The following is an 18,158-nucleotide window of genomic DNA, read 5'->3' as shown; positions in this document are numbered from 1 at the left end:
GAACGGGACTGAGGCAAATCAAAGAAAACTAATAAATGAAATTCCAATATGTATTAATTTTGTAGCATTTTCGGATGTTGACGCACAGGACGCGATAACCCGCATCTAATAGTGGCTTTAAGCTTGCTACATAGAACTGGATCACGGCAGGAAGTGATTTACTTTGTTCGCTAAAATAAAAACTCTGCCACCCCAGAGTATAAGTGGTTTGAAAAGCCAAACCGGAAATGGAGGCTCTCATTGCCGCTACCTTGCTACCGGCCGCGCTGCCAATAACCTTACAGTACTCGAGAGAGAGCTCCGTTAGTGGATGCTTTACAGACAGAGAGGAGCAGCGGGGACTTGAAGAGAAGCACTTTACGGAATTTTCTGAGATTTCCAGGCTAATATTCCCCGGGCGACCTCACACGGCGGAAACAACTGATCCATGAACATGAGAAACCCACTGTACTGGGCTGCGCTGGCTGTGATGACGGTCCTGCTGATGGAGCAAGGTAGGTGATACGTCTTCTTTCCTTGGGGCAATCTTTGTTATTCCCGGGTTTGACTGCGTTTCGAATTCGTCAATTGACGTGAGCTGCAGCTAAAATGAAGCGACGTTTAGCGAAGTGCATTGAATCTGTCTGGGTGTCGGTGACTTCGCTGTGTGCGAGTGTGCTTTGATTACGATCTTACAGCAGTTATATTCTGTGAAACTTTAATCCTGACGAGGTAACTCTGCGCTGCCGGTTGTTTGCAGTTTTTAGCGCAATACAAATACACGACATTTGTAGTTCATATTATGAACGCGCGCTATAGCTTCAGTCATTTAAATGCACCTGCACTGCAGATGGAGCACAAATTGTACTTTTTGGCGCTTGTAGCTCCGCGATTCATCTTGACGCATGCTAAACCTCTTGGACTGGAGGTCCTCCGTGAAGTTAATTAAGCATTAGTTCTTAATCCACAGTGACTTCGTGGGCAGGTCATCCAAGTTAAGCCATATATTCTCCGGGCAGACAAGAGGCTTTGCTGTTGGAAGAGAGCACTGTGACACTTTGACCTTGTTTGCGCCTGGACACAAATCCAGATTGTAGCTCGATATGGACGCGCATTTGACAACGTGCAAATACAGTTTTTACAGGGAAGCTTAAAAGGTTCACTTATCAAATCCAAACCACTTATTGTGTTGTTAAGTTTTGATTATTGCTTTTAAATTCTCCTTTGAAAATGCCCCACAAGTAAAACAATTGAGCGAACAGACCAATTAACAATTTAATAGCAGCGAGTTACAAGAATGCTAACTTTACAGTCTAACTTTTACACAAAAACGTGTAGCAGCCAAAAATTTGTGGTTTGTGTTTGACCTAAACAACCATTTGCATTATAGATTGCATGGCTACTCAGTATCTCATAATTAGTTTCTAAATTTAACTTGAGGTTAGGCACATGCTAACCAAGAGAGAAGACGTTTAGCATTTTGTTTAAAACTGTGTGGAAAAAAACAAATTCTTGCAACTACAACAGCTTAGAAATTAGCATAATGTCCAACTCCATTCCGTGAGGGCCACTGTTCCTGCTGGTTGTCCAACTCTGCTGATTACCTGAGCAGGTGTGTCAGTTGGCTTTTCCATATCTGGTCAAGGTAATTAGCTGGGGCAGGTAGATTTGGAAAACAAGCAGGACAGTGACCCTCAATGACCTCAACTTGACACCCCTTAAATAGTTTTTGTTAAAAATTTAAAACCAAAAATCCAAATTAAGATTAGGTAAAGTACTCATAATAAAGTTAAATAAAGCTAACAGTTTTTGTTATTATTACCACCAATAGACAGACTACTCTAAATTCAATCGGAGAGTAAGGATGGAGAATAAGAAAGTCCTGGGGTCTGAACTTTTAGGCCAAATCATTCTGATCTTTGTATTCAATTGGAGAAAATGACTGTAAATAGTCTTACAAGAGTGATGCGATATATTACCTGCTGCAAAGAATGTTCTCGCACCGGTTGGATGTTACATGAAGATCAGATCATGGAATGGGCCAAGTCACAGTGAGCTGTTTTTTTTTTTGCAAGAGAATCATATTATATCAAATTATGACACTTTGCTTTAGTCAAGGGGTATAAAAATTCTCTTCCCTAATTAATTAATTAATTAATTAATTATTTATTGTTCACCTCATACATAAGCAAATTCATTTAAAGAGATAAGGTCACATACATGTCTCATTGATGATCTTTTTTTTTTTAAATTACAATCACATTTATCTTAAGTTATTTGTGCTACTGGTTTCACGTTTATGCTACCATATTTGATTTGGTTTGCCAACATAAGCTGCATAGTATATACTGAAAGACAGTTGAATAGAATAAGAAATAAGAGACCAATTATGCTGATAATAAAATATCACATATTTGGGTCTAAACAATTATCAATAATAATTGTTTATAGTAAAATTTATTTTATTGGTAGTCTAAAAAATGGTATTAATGGATATAATATTCTTATGATGATTATAATAATAATAATAAAAAATAATAATAATCATAATAATAATATCTCTAAATTAGTAAGAATTGAGGCAATGAGTACATACAGTAGCTGCCTGTACATCAGCTGATGAAATTATCCCAAGCAGTGGACAGTTAAAATATAACACACTTTATTCTACTGTATACATTATGTATTATAGTAATAAATAATAGCAATCAGTCAGCGAAGCTTGCAGCATGTCTGAATGCCTTGTTATGATGGACAGTTTGGCTTTTTCAGGAAGCGTATGCATGTAAGGTGCAACATACTCCTCTTGACCTTTCTTATTTATAATGTGGTCGAGTATGCACACCAGTATACTGTCAACCTCACAGCTTGAGTGGCTCTTTCTGTCACTGTCAGGTTTATAAGAAGCAGACTTTGAAGTTATTTGCATATTAGCAGATCTTTTGCAGAACCAGAGATGTGTTCGATTAGATTAAATCAAAGTTAAATGTGCCCTGTGGGGAAACTGGGTCATTGTTACTGAATAGATAAAGATAGATCAGTTTTGCTAAAATGATAAATAAGGTAGGAAGTTATTATGTAAACAAATAAATTCAGTCCAGAGTCCTCATGTTCAAACATCCAAACTCATGTAAAAACTAAACCACTGTTGACTATTACTACAGCAGTAAAAAAAACAAAACAAGTTTTGCTAATGTACTGTACACATGGTCTAAAACTATAAATAATTTTAAAGAATGTGCGTCAAAGTAAAGTAGTTTCAATTTAGATTTCTACTGACTGCTCAAACAGCTACTTTTACAGCTCTACAGTGGAATGTTAAGAGTTTGTCAATTCATAATTCCTATTAAAAAACATTGGGTAACTAGCAAATGTTATTCTGGTTCCAGTTATTCTATCTTTTATGTCACATCAATAATTAAAACTGTAAAAAATGATGTTTGGTCTTCAGTATTGGCATAAAGTGTTTTGAAGATTACACTTATTTTATTTCCTATGGATGTCACTGTGGTGTCTCAGACAGCAATAAGAGACTGAGGAAATTCAATTTGACTTCTGTACAGTCAAGCAGCACACTTTATTTAGCTTAAACATGGAGTATCTCCATCTTCTCTTCAGATGGTTTTATGAGGTGTCATTTGACCTGAAGCCCTCCCAGGCCCAGGCTCATGCATGAAGCCATTTTTTTCTGGTTTTAGTCAAAGACAAGAATAATGGTTGGTCACAATTTGAGGCACTAGCCGTTAATTGATGACTAACTGAGACAGCAATGGTGGATGGGGGCAGCAATAAAGGATCTGTGGTACATGATGATTGTGTTATAGATACTCAAATCATGTTAATCTGTTCCTATGGCAGGACTGAAGGTACTCAGGAAGGATCTGAAAAAAGAGTAAAACCAGTGGTTGTGAAAAAGACTTTCTTTTGGTGCAGTCCACACAGAAACCATATAGCAGTGTGTACAAGGAGAGCAGGTAGATGGCGCTTAGTAATGTCCAAATATTTCAAGAATTTAGGAGATGTTCATTTTTACTTATGCACACAGTACCACATTAAAAAACCTGTTGTGTTGCCTTGTGATTTTACAGGTGAAGGAGTAATAACATACTGTACCTACATACAATTCCATGATCTGAATGCTGCCAGTGAAACCACGGGTAGGACATAGCTGCCATCCATTTCTAGGTATGAAAGAGGGTAATAGGATACCCAGCAGCCAGGGGCAGGGGTCATCGTAGTAGTAACTACAGGGAAAACACCTAGGGGCTGGGTCAGTCTTCCAGCAGGCCAGAGCAGGTAAAAAGTGGTAAAGCCTCAAGTTAGAGGCCCAAGCCCATGAGGCCACTATCCCCTGTGGTTAATCTATGTACTCTTGTACAAAAGCCACTTGGAGCCACTTGGAAATCAGAATGTCTCTGACAGCCTGATGATTTAATGGATACCTAAACTGGATTGTAAGGCTTCAAACCCGTTACCAGGTATAGCTGATATATTCAGTGATACAGTATAGTGAGATCGGTAAAAAAGAAAGGGGGACACCAGCGTTACCCTCTTCATATCTGCTTAGTTCCTAACTATAAACCAGTAGGACATTTTTTGAAAGAAAGGAAAAAAAATTGAATTAGGTAAAATTACTGCAAAAGCTATTTGTATAATAACTTCCAGGGTAATTTAGACAAGCCATCAACACTGATAAACCTGTCTGGAAGTGTCGTTTCACACATAAAAGGAGCAGAGCTGTTCGGGTGAGGGAAGAGGGGAAAAGGAACACTTGGAGACAGACAGCAAGAGGTGCTGGTGGTAGTAGTTATTTGAAGAATGTTGCCTGTTCAGCTGCTCGGTGATTACATTTATTTGGATAGTAGCCAATAATTTATCTACCTGCACATGTACTGTGCAGGTTTATGTCGTTCATATCACGAGGAGGCTGAGCTACTGACTGGAAGTGTGCATGGCAATGGCCACCTGTAGCTACTGTACAGTAGAGAGCAGCAGGTGTCTACTGCGTTAAAATTTGTGAGGCGTTTCATTTCTGCCAGGACTGGTAGGTCAGTCTTATCTATGTCATGTGGGGGTGTCCATGCTCCTCTTCACTGTATCACTATAAGATTTCACTTGAGTACATTTGATACTTGGACTACTTGTCTTTGTAGTTGTGAAAACATTCTATATGAAACTGACAATTGAGCAAAGTAAGGAAGTATTCTCATTCTGAGAACATGGACAGTATTATAAAAACAAAGTAAAAAATTCAGTAAAGCTTACTGGAAAGTTTTTTTTTTTTTTTTTTTTTTTTTTTTTGTCTACATAACTTTCCAGTCACATTTATTGTGACTGGGACTCACTACAACACCCTTTGACACCTGAATGTGTCCAATCAGGTTGTTATGTCTAGGAATGTCTAGGAATGCAGCAGCTCACACTGCACTGTTAGCTTCTTTATAAGCATCTCTATGCATTGTTGTATATATGTACTGTTTTTTTTTTTTTGGGAACAGGATGCCCGAGGCTGTTAAGCGCAGTTCCGTGAAAGGCTGAAAGTTTCAAATTTCTTTTGTCTGACTTTTGAAAAACTAAAGCAAAGAGAAATTTTTACTGATGGGAAAAATTGAGAACTGCACCCTCCATGCATGGCGAGGAGCTTTTGTGTCTTAACATCTGTGGTCTGTATCTCTTCCTTTGGCCACCTTATTATTCCTGCAGGGTATCTGATCACTGGCAGGGCGTAGGTGTTTATTGCCCGGGATTTGTTCTTGCCATTGAGCTGGCTTCTTAGGACTTGCCTTACTCGTTGGAGGTATTTGGCTGTTGCTGCATTCCTTGTTGCCTGTTCAAGGTTGCCGTTCGCCTGTGGTATTCCAAGGTACTTGTAATTGTCCTCAATGTCTGCTATTGTTCCTTCTGGGAGTGAGACCCCTTCTGTGTGGATTACCTTGCCTCTCTTTGTCACCATCCTCCCACATTTCTCGAGTCCGAATGACATCCCGATGTCCGAGCTGTAGATCCTGGTGGTGTGGATCAGTGAGTCGATGTCTCGCTCATTCTTAGCGTACAGCTTGATGTCATCCATGTAGAAGAGGTGACTTATGGTGGCCCCGTTCCGTAGCCAGTCTTGTTTATTATTTGGCTGAGGGGGTACAGACCTATGCAGAACAGCAGTGGGGACAGTGCATCTCCTTGGTATATGCCACATTTGATGGATACTTGGGCAAGTGGCTTCCCATTGGCTTCAAGGGTGGTTCTCCACAACCTCATTGAGTTTGCAATGAAGGACCTTTGAATGCTTGGAGCTGTACAACATCAATAGAACTCTGTGATCCATGTGTGTGGCATTGAGTCATAGGCTTTCTTGTAGTCTATCCAGACTGTGCACAGGTTGGTGTGTCACACTCTGCAGTCTTGGGCAACTGTTCTGTCTACCAGGAGTTGGTGTTTGGCTCCTCTGGTATCCTTACCTTGTGTGCTTCGCTCATGTATTGACCTATGTGCCCACTTATCTTAGCTAGGATGATGCCTGACATGAGCTTCCATGTTGTGGAGAGACTTATCTATTATCTATAGAGACTTGTCTATTTAGCTATATATGAAAAATTTTGTAAGGTAATGGTTATGCTCTGCATACAACTTTCAGAGCAGCAAAGGTTAATCGCATTGGACGCGGGAGAAAAGGCACGGGGGGCATCGGGTAAAGTGGAGAGGATAGAGAGAGAGAGAGAGAGAGATAGAGAGAGAGAGAAGAGAGAGATAGAGAGATATAGAGATATATATATAGATATATATATAATAGATATATATATATATATATATATATATATATTTCATCAATTTAGGGCACACAGTCATGCCAGGTCACTTCTTGTAAAATGGTATAATATAGTGTTTGGCTGCATCCTACTCGTGTCAGAAGTAGATCTAATGCATTGCTGTTAAATTCAGAGTATGTGAGTGAGTGACCGTGGGGGTGGGTGGTGCTATATTTGCCAACTTCCAAATTTTGTCTAAATCATGAAGTTGAGACTTGAAAATGTAAACAACTTTTTGTTCCAAGCTGTCAGTTGTGATGTTAGTCGAAATGTTCCTTCAGGCAAAGCAAATGCTTTTAAGCATGTACATTAAGCATGTAGCTCTACTCACTAGTAACTGGTGGTACTATTGCTCGGCGATAATGATCATTTATTTGCAGTCTTATTTTTAGGTATAGTTTAACGGTAATGCTGTTTGTCTATGTAGTGTTTATCTGCAGTAATGACAGTCCTTGATGAATCTGGCAGCATGCAGAAGGCAGCATTAGTCCAGGATGTCACGGACGGCATATAAAGGACCCAAATGCACAGCGCCAAGACACGATACGGGTGATGAAAAGATGGGTTTATTCCAGAAACGAAACAAAAACAAAACAAACAAACAAAAACCCCAGATCGTGACACAGGATCTCAAAGGGAAGCTGTTGATGCCGTAGTTTATTCTCTTCAACTCTTTGCCCAGACTCTTGACCAGTTCCACCTGTTTTAAGTTATCAGCACGATGTGTCGTGGATGCAGCACATCTTTTTTCCGCCCAGATGTTTGGTGTGGTGGAAAGCAAAAAACATTTGCATTTTCAATCCATATTTTTGTTTTCTATCTTTGTGAAATCAGGATTTGATGAAGGGTCAACCTGGGTTAATCCAGGTGCACATGCTGACATCTGACTTCTCTTTTTAGCACAATTGACCCATGGGTTAAATTCATGTGTCAAAAGGGAGGAGATCTAAATATTGGTTTGTGAATTTTAGAGAAGAATTTTTAGAGAAGAAATTTGTTCTTTGAAAGCGGTTCTGATTTCTCATGCAATATTAAAAGTTGAAAAAGATGATTGTTTTGGTTTCTAGATTAAAATAAATTTCAATCAAATTATATCTTCGAATTTGTGACAAATCAAACAAATGCAAGTTTTACTTTGAAAAAGCCACATTTTCAGTCAAAAAAAACACAAATCTCTAAAACACCAGAAACTATTAACAGTAACAGCCATGACCTCCAGAGAATGATTAGGGAAGGATAAGACCCTTTAAAATGATTGAAATGGTAAGCAAACATGAATCATTTGTTTATTGATGTTCATTTTATTACAGTTGAAGACTTCCAGTAATGCATCTGCTATTCTTTTATTATTTTCATAAACCCAAATCTTATTTTATTTTATTTTAAATTAAATTAAATTTTTATAATGTTTGACTACAGCAACATTATGGTTACTAAAACTATTCACAATAGGTTTTAGAACAGTTTGTTTTTACTTTGAACATGTTTTAAATTTGTTGATAACTCTGACCTAGACAGGTTCAAATATGACATTTAATTTTGCTGTGATGAGAAACACAACTGACACACAACTGCAATTATCTGTTGCGGATAACCGGGCAGAAATGAATTTAATGTCATCAAGCCATTTGTATTCTCCCCAGTAGGTTGCAGCTCAAGTCTGTTAAAAATCATTCTCAAAGTAGTTTTGAAAAAAAATGCCTATAGAGGTCTCTCAACATCTGCTTTGTCTCGTTTTCTATGGCTGTGCACCCTTTATTAGTTTAAAGATAACACATGGGAACTTCACTAATCTTTTTCAAAGCTTGCAAGAGCATGCCCTCTTTGTTTTGTGTAGTTGTGCGTATTAATTCTGGTTATAAACTGAAATAGTAATAATCATTGTCAAACGTTTGACAAAAACTTAAAATTTTGTCTAGCCTTGGCTGCAGATTTTGACAAAGCAGCTTAGAGTTTCCTCTTTACTAATGACATTGAAATTGGTCTTTTTCAGGCATTGCTTAATAAAGGTGCCTGTTGACGCCCTGTCTGGCCAGCATCTCTTTTAGTACTCTTCTTTTTATTCCATTCTGATTATTTTCTGTTTGTAATCAACATTACAAATACTGAAGCTCCAGATGCTACACCAGTTTCATTGCTGAGCCACAGTTGTGCAAATCGAACTGCAAAATAGGGTTTCAAATAATTAGCTAGCCTTTACAATTGACCAGTAATGCACCAAAATAAACCTGCCATTGTAACACAGAAACAATGTTTACTGATGATTTGTACCAAAAAAAATTATTCATAAACCAGAAAAAAATGAAGTTCTGTGTCTGAGGTGCATGTTTGTTGATTTTATATTTTGTTAATGAACAAAATCATTTATTTATTCTTCTTTAAATTAATATGAGGACATACTGTACCCAGTACCAGTCCCATTTTGGTTAATATGTTTGGAAAGACATACAGAGCCATAAATGTATATTTTTGTTTTATTTTTTTAATTGTAAGGTTGTCAACACCTGTACAGTATGTATATGTTGACAATGTGTAAATCCAATGGGTGTAATTAAGGAGTTTCTTTCACCCAGGGTTTTTTTGTTTTATGCCCAAAAGCCCAACTTGCAACTGAGCTGTAAATAATAGGGGAGGGGGGGGCTTATTTGCCAGTGGGCCTCAACAAGGCCATGTACTGTACAGTAAGGGGTGGTTGGTGTGCGGCTTGTGAGGTGAAGCTCTTTTTGTGTAGTATAAGAAGGCTTTGTGGAATCCATGTATGGCGGGAAAGAAGGAAAATTCATCAGAAAAAGCAGGTTTTTATCCTTTAGTTCCCCAGTTGTCCAGTTAAAATAAACAATTCTACAACAAGGTACTGACATCCACGATTAAATATAAAGTAACTTTACCTGATATTGAATTTCCTATTGCATCTCACTGCAACCATGATGTTATTATTATTTATTATTAAATTAATGATTTGTTAGAAATCTGAATATCATTTGTTTATTGATGTTCATTTTATTACAGTTTAAGACTTCCAGTAATGCATCTACTATTCTTTTATTATTTTCATAAACCAAAATCTTAATCTATTTTATATAATTATCATGCCATGGCAAGGCCTCGTCAGAGTGATACCTATGATATGTTCTGCTTTACATTTTTATAATGTTTGACTACAGCAACATTATGGTTACTAAAACTATTCACAATAGGTTTTAGAACAGTTTTCTTTTTACTTTGATTTTAAATTTGTTAGAAATCTTACTAAAATGTCAAATGTACACCAAAAATTATATTTCCACCAAGAAGACTGTTTAGGCTTGTGCTATAAACTAACCAAACCAACCAAAATTGCGTTTATTAAAAAATATAAGCTTAATTCACAATGTTCCCTCTGAGACTGAACTCAGAACTGAATTTCATGTAATATAAAAGATTCTTGTAGGACAAATATATCAGTGATGCAGTTGCATAATTTATGATATATATGGTGATGATGATGAAAACACAAAGCAATGAATCTCTAGCTTCACCCGACACTTTTTGATCTTAACTGTTCTGCTCTAATTATGTCAGGGACAACAAACTTACAACTCTGCTTGCTTCTTGCCTGTACTTTGGAATGTCAAGATTCTGGTCACAGAAAAGCCTAAAGTAGAGCTATAGTCTTTGAGTGTCAGTGAAATGCGTCATTTCTCAATCTAGTGCATACAAGTACAGAACTACAGTGCTAGTGATCTTAAGTTTTTGTTGAGAGTGGGGTGTGGAATAAATCTTAATGTACCATCCACTGAGAGACAGCTCTCAGTAGATGAGATGCATTCTGCTGTGACCTGGACAACTGAGGAGCCTGGGCAGCAACCAATAATTTCCACAATGTCAACAGTTAAAGAAATAACTAGGACAAGCAACACCAAGAACAGCAGGAAGAACACTCAACATTCAGGCACTTATCTGCCCAAATACTAAATGGCCTGTCAATCACTAGTGTGTCTTTCATTGCATTTTTCAATTGTCAGTGACAGGAGGGAGGAAGCAAAAAGACAAGATATGACCTCCAGAGAGTTGTTTGAAGCAGGCTCGTGATGGAGAAAGCTAATGATAAGAGAATTCAAAACCACAGTGGCTTTTACATGGAAGTGGAGAACACAGCATGTTATCTGCTGCAGTTTTTTTTCTTAGATGATGCTATTGCTGAAGCTATAGCTGTGCGAACAGGAACACCATGACTGATGATTCGTAGCGTGTGTCAGTGGTGCACTTCAAAAAAGAAGTTGCATTCTTTGAAGCTAATCTACCTACCTAGAACTGCATGATGGCTTTATGTTGCACCATTGTACAAATTTACAGTATGTACACGATCTGAAAACTTATGCTCACCGAGATTCATGAGCGGAAGCACTGAAAAGGAGGTTCAGAGTGCTGAAGTGCTACTGATCTCAGCACAGCAGTGATGTGAAAGGAGGAGCTACTGCATGAAGGATAATGATGCATTACCCACATTGCATTGTTTAAAGAAGGCATTTGTGTTTTGACTGTGTGTATTAATGATGAGTGTGTCTGTGTTGATCTTTTGAATCAGTTGTTATCGCATGTCAAGACACGACATCAAGTGCGATATGACATGGGTCTCAAACCGGTTCCATTGAGGGCCGCTGTCCCTGCTGGTTTTCCAGCTCTTTCTGCTGATTACCTTGATCAGGTGTGTTAGTTGGCTTTCCAAGCTTGTCATTGACTGAACACACCTGGTCAAGGTGATTAGCAGGAGTTGGGGCAGAGAGTTTGAAAACCAGCAGGGACAGTGGCCCTTGATGGAATAGGTTTGAGACCCATAGACTCTAGGGCAGTGGTTCTTATGTGGTTCTGGTTTTTATTAACAATAAGTGGTGCTATCCTGGACATGTGACGGTCAAAGAGCGGATCTGTAGCCCTGACATCAAACTGCTGGCTGTGGGCCTCCGTCCATATTATTTACCCAAAAAGTTTCCACACGTTATCTTCATCGCTGTTTACGGCCCTCCCTTGGTGAACGCTGCCGCGGCGTGTGGCGTCATACAGACGGCCGTCTCCAACCTGCAGTCCAGACATCCTGGCGCTTTCCTTATGATCTCAGGTGACTTTAATCACACCAGCTTCGACAAGTCACTTCCTACATTCACCCAGTTTGTGAGCTGGATCTGATGTATGCTAATGTTAAGGATGCCTACTCTTCCACTGCCCTCCCCCCTCTGGGAAAGTCGGATTACAATTTGATTCATCTCCTGCCTCAATACACGCCTCCGGTTGAAGGCTGCCTGCTACCATTAAAACTGTTAAAAGGTGGACAGATGAAGACCGCTTTGCTCTGCAGAGCTACTTTGAAAACACTGACTGGGAGGCTCTCTGTGAACCTCATGGTGAGGACATTGATGGACTGACAGACTGCATCACAGATTATATTAATTTCTGCGTGGACACCTATGTACCTGACAAAACCTTTCACTGCTTTACTAACAACAAACCATGGGTCAGTCGTGACATCAAAGCCACCCTGAATGAAAAGAAGAAAGCGTCCGGGGACAGGGAGGCAGCTAGGAGTGTCCAGAGAGAGCTGTCAGTCAAAATCAGGGAGGGGACGGAGACTTACAGGAGGAAACTGAACCACAGACTTTAGAACAACAACACCAGGGAAGTGTGCATGAGGACCATCACCGACTACAAGTGCAGCAGCCAGTGACTGAGGGGTCTGTGGACAGGGCCAATGAACTTAATAACTTCTTTAACAGATTCCAGGTTGGGCCTCTAAACCCCCCTCTGCCCACGATAGGCCCTCCTTCACATCACCCACAGGCCTCATCCACCCCCACCTCACAATCACAGTTGATCAGGTGAGAAAGGAGCTAAACAAGCTTCATTCAACAAAGACTGCAGGATGTGATGGAATCAGCCCAAGGGTGCTGAAAGTCTGTGCTCCCCAGCGTTGTGGTGTCCTTCAACACATCTTCAGCCTTAGCCTGCAGCTGGAGAGTGTTCCTCTTTGGTGGAAAAAGTCATGCATCGTGCCAGTGAATAAGACTCCACGTCCCAGAGTCTTCAACAACTACAGACCCGTGGCTCTGACCTCTCACATCATGAAGGCTTTTGAGAGGCTGATCCTGGAGTCCCTGCGTTCTCTAGTCAAACCCTCAGTCGACCCCCTCCAGTTTGCATATCAACCCAAACTAGTGGATGACGCCATCATACATCTGCTCCATCACACCTACAACTACCTGGACAAGCCTGGCGTCTTAGTGAGGATTGTGTTCTTTGATTTCTCCAGTCCATTTAACACCATCCAGCCTGCGCTGCTGTGATAGAAACTGAAGTACATGCAGGTGGATCTCATGGATCATGGACTTCCTCACCAACCGCCCCCAGTACGTCTGCCTGCAAAACTGTCTGTCTTACACCGTCTGCAGCACAGGAGCTCCACAGGGGACAGTCCTGTCTCCCTTCCTCTTTACCCTGTGCACCTCTGACTTCAGGTACAACTGAGATTCCTGTCATCTCCAGAAGCTCTCTGCTATTGTAGGACGTATCCAGGGTGGTGATGTCACAGAGTCATCAGAGTATCAGGGTGTGGTGGACAGCTTTGTGGACTGGTGTGGACAGAACCACCTCCAACTGAACATCAGTAAAACTAAGGAGCTGGTGGTTGATTTTAGGAAATTTGTGAGTGCCGTCACCCCTCTGACTATTAAAAATTAAGAGAAGGAGGTTGTGACTGAGTACAAATACCTGGGAGTGTACTTGGACAATAAACTGGACTGGAAAAAAAACTCTTCACCTGTGTACAAGAAGGCCCAAAGCAGAATGTACTTCCTGAGGAGGCTCAGGTCCTTTAACGTGTGCAGCTCCATGCTGAGGATGTTCTGAGTCTGTGGTGGCCAGTTTTGTGTTATGATGTGGTCTGCTGGGGCAGCAACATGAATGTAGCAGACAGTAACAGACTGGACAAAGTGATCAGGAGGGCTGGTTCTGTTCTGGGGGTGGAGCTGGATCCCCTACATGCTGTAGCTGAGAGGAGGATGCTGGTCCAACTCCTCTCTATCCTAGACAACACCTCCCACCCCCTACACAGTGTGTGGCTGGACAGAGGATCACCTTCAGCCAGAGGCTGATCAGTATTAGGTGCTCCACAGAATGCCACCGGATAATGAATATTTACCATTTTCTTTTACATGTTTTTTTTAACACTGTAATGTCTGACACAACTCAAAAACAACAGCAACAGAAAAAGGATTCAGCCCCATTCAACAGGTTGAATCCCTCCCTGAAAGATAGCGTCTAACTCACAGACAGGCAAATAAAGCTGCTTTATTTATTCACCAGTGTCTACACCACCGGAGTCTTTTCTTTCACTAATTTGCTTTGGTTCTGAACTCACGTTTGCTCATTTTCGCTCTTGTCATGATGCTGGATGAACGGTGCAACTGGGCATGAGTAGATTATCAAACCAATCACCAGCGGTGCTGATGTGATTGGTTGCTGTTCATCATGTTTTGATTTTGTTTTGATTGACACGCAGTGTCAAAATTATCGTTTATTGGCTCTAAGATATCGTAGATTGTAAAGCCCTATATTTTTCTAAGACTGTATTTGATTTATTTTATAAATTGGTTATTGGCCCCTGCAACAAGCTGAGCTCACACTCCTTTATAGTAGTGTGACCCTGTGTAAAGAGAAGAAGCATTTGATGGTGTGTGGTGTGACGGTGGCATACATGTGTTGTGTAACAAAGTAATGCACTAGGGACTCTTAAAGGTCCATGATCATACAGCTTTTTACTCTGAAGAATATTGGACTTCAATTTCTCAGTAAGGTCTCTGTAAATTTTCATTCCATAAAACCCTTTCCCTTTTGTGTGGTTTACACTCCCTATCAGTAAAAGCTCTGTTTTATGGGCTTGTCGCAAGCGAAGCTACTTGCCACACCTCTGTGCAGAAGTGCATACCTTTTTGTTGTTTTTTGTTTAAGTTGGCTTCATGGATACGAGCCACTGCACGTTTAGGATACAATAGGTGGCAGTAGCGCGACATTGAGAATGCAATCCAACGCAATCCTCCACAGAAGAAGACGACCCACTACAGGATTCACGGCACGGCAATGGCCTGAAGCTGAAGAGGTGCTGTTGAAGTCCCCACATTTCGGCTGATGCAAGATGTGTCATTGGTAATGACAATGTCAATTTATTTAATTTACGTAATTTGTAAAGCAACTAACAGTTGCTAACGCTAACACTTATTTTACTCATTTTACATTGTTTTTGTCTTGCTTGTGCTGCTGCTCTGACATCATTTTATTAAAAAATGTGCATTAATATTCAGAGCAATCACTGCATGACCTACCTGGGAACAAAAAGCATTGGTTCAAATTATATACTTACCTAACGTATTTTTACTGGTTTTAGTTATGTTTTTTTAGAGTGATGTTTTTTGATCATTCTTGATAAATCTGACAGTAATATGGCTCTGTATCTGAAGTTGTTACAGGTATCTCGTCTAGAGGCTAGTGAGCTGGTGCTGGGGATTCCTGGGGTGAAGAATCTAAATTGCCATCTTTTCATGCGTGGGTTGTAGATCAAAGCAGCGTTTCCTGATGGATAAAACACTTACTGTATGTTGGATGTAGACCACCTGTAGAATAACTCCTTTACCATTTGAGTAGAAATGTGTTATTTTGTGTGTGCAATACTCATTAAGAATCTTTTTAAACAATTGAATTTTTTATTCATATTTACACATGCTTGAAAAACATGTAATTGTGATACTATCATTTAAGTACTATCAAGTACTATCAATAAGTGTTATACCCTCATAAAAAAGAGTTCAGTGGAATATGTAATAGTTACATTCAACTTTATTGTCAACCAAAAAATGCACCACTACTCCAAAGCTAGAACAAACTGTTATCTTGTATTGGTTACTGAGGGAATTAAGAAGTCTAGGGTTTTAAGGACAGAAGCTTTTGCAGGGCCTTGCATATTAAATGCTTGATAGAAGTAGGGTAAACAGACAATGTCCTGGGTAGGTGGTAAACTTGGTTATGTTGGAGATTTGTTTCTGCAGCAGGACAGGTATAGATGACCAATGCATGATTGTGTTAAATTATTCACATTGCGGCAACATCCAGGACTGAAACAGTCCTAGACTGATTGGAACAAGAGTTAAGCTATGCTTAACTATAGGTGTTTGTCTTGTTCAACCGCAGAATTTAAGATTATTCCCTTTAGTAGAAAGCAAATCCCAAATTTATTTTTCACACACCAAACAAATCATTGCTCGTTGATGGTCACTGCCACACACTCACCTGAGGACACATTACAACCATAAATTAACAAGATGCTAAATTAATTTCACCAAAGTTATAACATCTTTTGAATCCTAACTTTAATTATAACACTACAAACACAAGAACGGTGGTTTTACCCACTGTTACTGTTTATGACTAGTTAATGAGACAATTTTACAATTCAACAATTACCCACACAAGCTTCCTGTTAATCATAATCATCAGAGGACTAAACGTTAAGTGCTACTAACTAAGCTCTAAACCTTTTTGATTTCTGCTTTTCTACTTAAATGACCGCTTTTTCCAGTTTAGCAATTTAGAACACACACTTTCTCAAATTCCTTTCCAAATAAAAGCACCAATCTAACTCTTTAGCCTAAATACCACTTTTCTGCATTTTACTCGTTAATTATGACTAGTTAATGAAACAATTTTACTGTTCAGCAATTACCTGCACACACTTCCTTCAAAGGTTCAACTTTACTCAATTTAAATTCAACTACTTGTTCTGCAGCAAATTTCAGCTGTATTAAATATTTCCAAAACGTTGAGCTACTCATTTATCTCTTGAAATCAAACCTATTTAATTACAATATTTAGCCATTTTGATACATTTGGCTATATTTCAACAAATTAAACAAACCTTTACACACAGTTCTTTAATTTCAGCAAATCTTTTTCAAGTTTACTTCATTTGAAATTCAAGTACTTCAGCTTCTTCTGCAAATATTCAGCCCTGTTTAAACAATTCCTAATTCTCTTCAGATACATTCATCTATGTTTTACAGCTGTTTTCAGCTCAAGCATGCAGTAGAAAAGGGATGGATGTCAAATGTTTTGTATATGTAAAGATACTGTAGTATTACTGTATTAGCATGCAGATATAAATGAAATAGTTTTAATATCATGTTACTCCCTTCTTAAAACAAAGCAGAAGCAAAAATACATCTGCTTGGCTCAAAGAATGAATGAATAATAAAAGAATAACCATGATCTGTTTTTAGCAGCTAAAAAACAGATTAACAGACTAACTTACCGTAAATCACTAAAAAACACTGCAATGTCTTCGGCAAGACAGTAAAGTGTCTCTCCAGGTCACGAGACAGGATAATCAGGAACTTCTGTACTGCTTTTGAAGGGCATCTGTTTTCTGCTAAGCGAGCAGCAACCATTACTGAAAGGTCAATATGGCCTGTTAGCGAAAGAGCTGCCAAGATATCTCTATCACTCAGGTGTCCTCCCCAAAGATTGGTTTTTCAGATATCATAAGTCATAAAGCGCAGCACAGTATGATCTTGCTGAAGACGTCCTTGTCTGTTAAAGTTGTGATCCAGTAGATAAAATGTTCACCAACTTTGGAAAGGTTATTGCCATCAGGATGTCCTTAATCGACGTTGATGAACAGCACACTTAAGCTGAAAATCCAGGCTGGGTCCATCATTTTCTCAAACACAGTTTTTAGATATAGTTGTGCAAGGCAGCTAAACTTTCAGCATGATGAATAGACATCATAATCAGCTGCCAGACACGGACATACAATTAGAACAACCTGCAAACATGCATGGCAGTTTATTTCAAACCCTCTGATTGGGTTGCAGCTAATCATCTGCATGCCCAAGAATTTAGCACATTTCACCCCATGATGATGGCAGCAATTATGAAGTCTTTTGTTAACGTGTATGGCTGCCATATTGTTGTCCAGTAAGATGGCTGTATATCTTGAGTCAAAATGCATACACAGCTGTATTTCTTTTATGATGACATTGGTGAGTGGCGGCAAGCTCCATCAGCTGTATTCTCTTCTGTGCTTTTTGTGTGTTTTCTGTGTAGAGCTGTGCAGCGGGGGAACTAAATGCACTGTAAATATTTGACTTTGAAGGTGCCTGACAACACACAGTAATGTACAGTGTACGAGATACTTATTGTATGATTTATATAAATATATATTATTAAAATATTGCTGACATTGCAGTGAATAGTATTGCACTAATTGAAAATGGAGAATAATTGTAAGTGGTGACATGAATAACAGTATAACAGAGTAAATGTTCACCATGAACTACATGGTCGTCTAAGACGCAG

At 39.2% G+C, this 18,158-nt stretch overlaps 1 protein-coding gene across 7 annotated transcripts in view; it reads left to right on the top strand.

The window, feature by feature from the left end:
* The first annotated feature begins 242 nt into the window (after positions 1 to 242).
* ntm (neurotrimin) overlaps positions 243 to 18,158 on the top strand; it is a 337,950-nt gene continuing 320,034 nt past the window's right edge. For 3 of the 7 annotated variants that reach the window (XM_029174747.3, XM_029174744.3, XM_055514685.1), the window contains exon 1: positions 245 to 494. In XM_029174747.3, the coding sequence (XP_029030580.1) occupies positions 428 to 494 (67 nt within the window). In that variant the 5' untranslated portion in view covers positions 245 to 427. Of the gene's footprint in view, positions 495 to 18,158 lie in introns of all 7 variants that reach the window. The other 4 variants (XM_055514684.1, XM_029174745.3, XM_029174749.3 and 1 more) reach the window with 4 other exon arrangements.

The sequence above is a fragment of the Betta splendens genome, chromosome 14 (assembly GCF_900634795.4).
Source record: "Betta splendens chromosome 14, fBetSpl5.4, whole genome shotgun sequence".
Taxonomy (NCBI): domain Eukaryota; kingdom Metazoa; phylum Chordata; class Actinopteri; order Anabantiformes; family Osphronemidae; genus Betta; species Betta splendens.
This window is presented reverse-complemented; position numbering and strand designations above follow the sequence as displayed.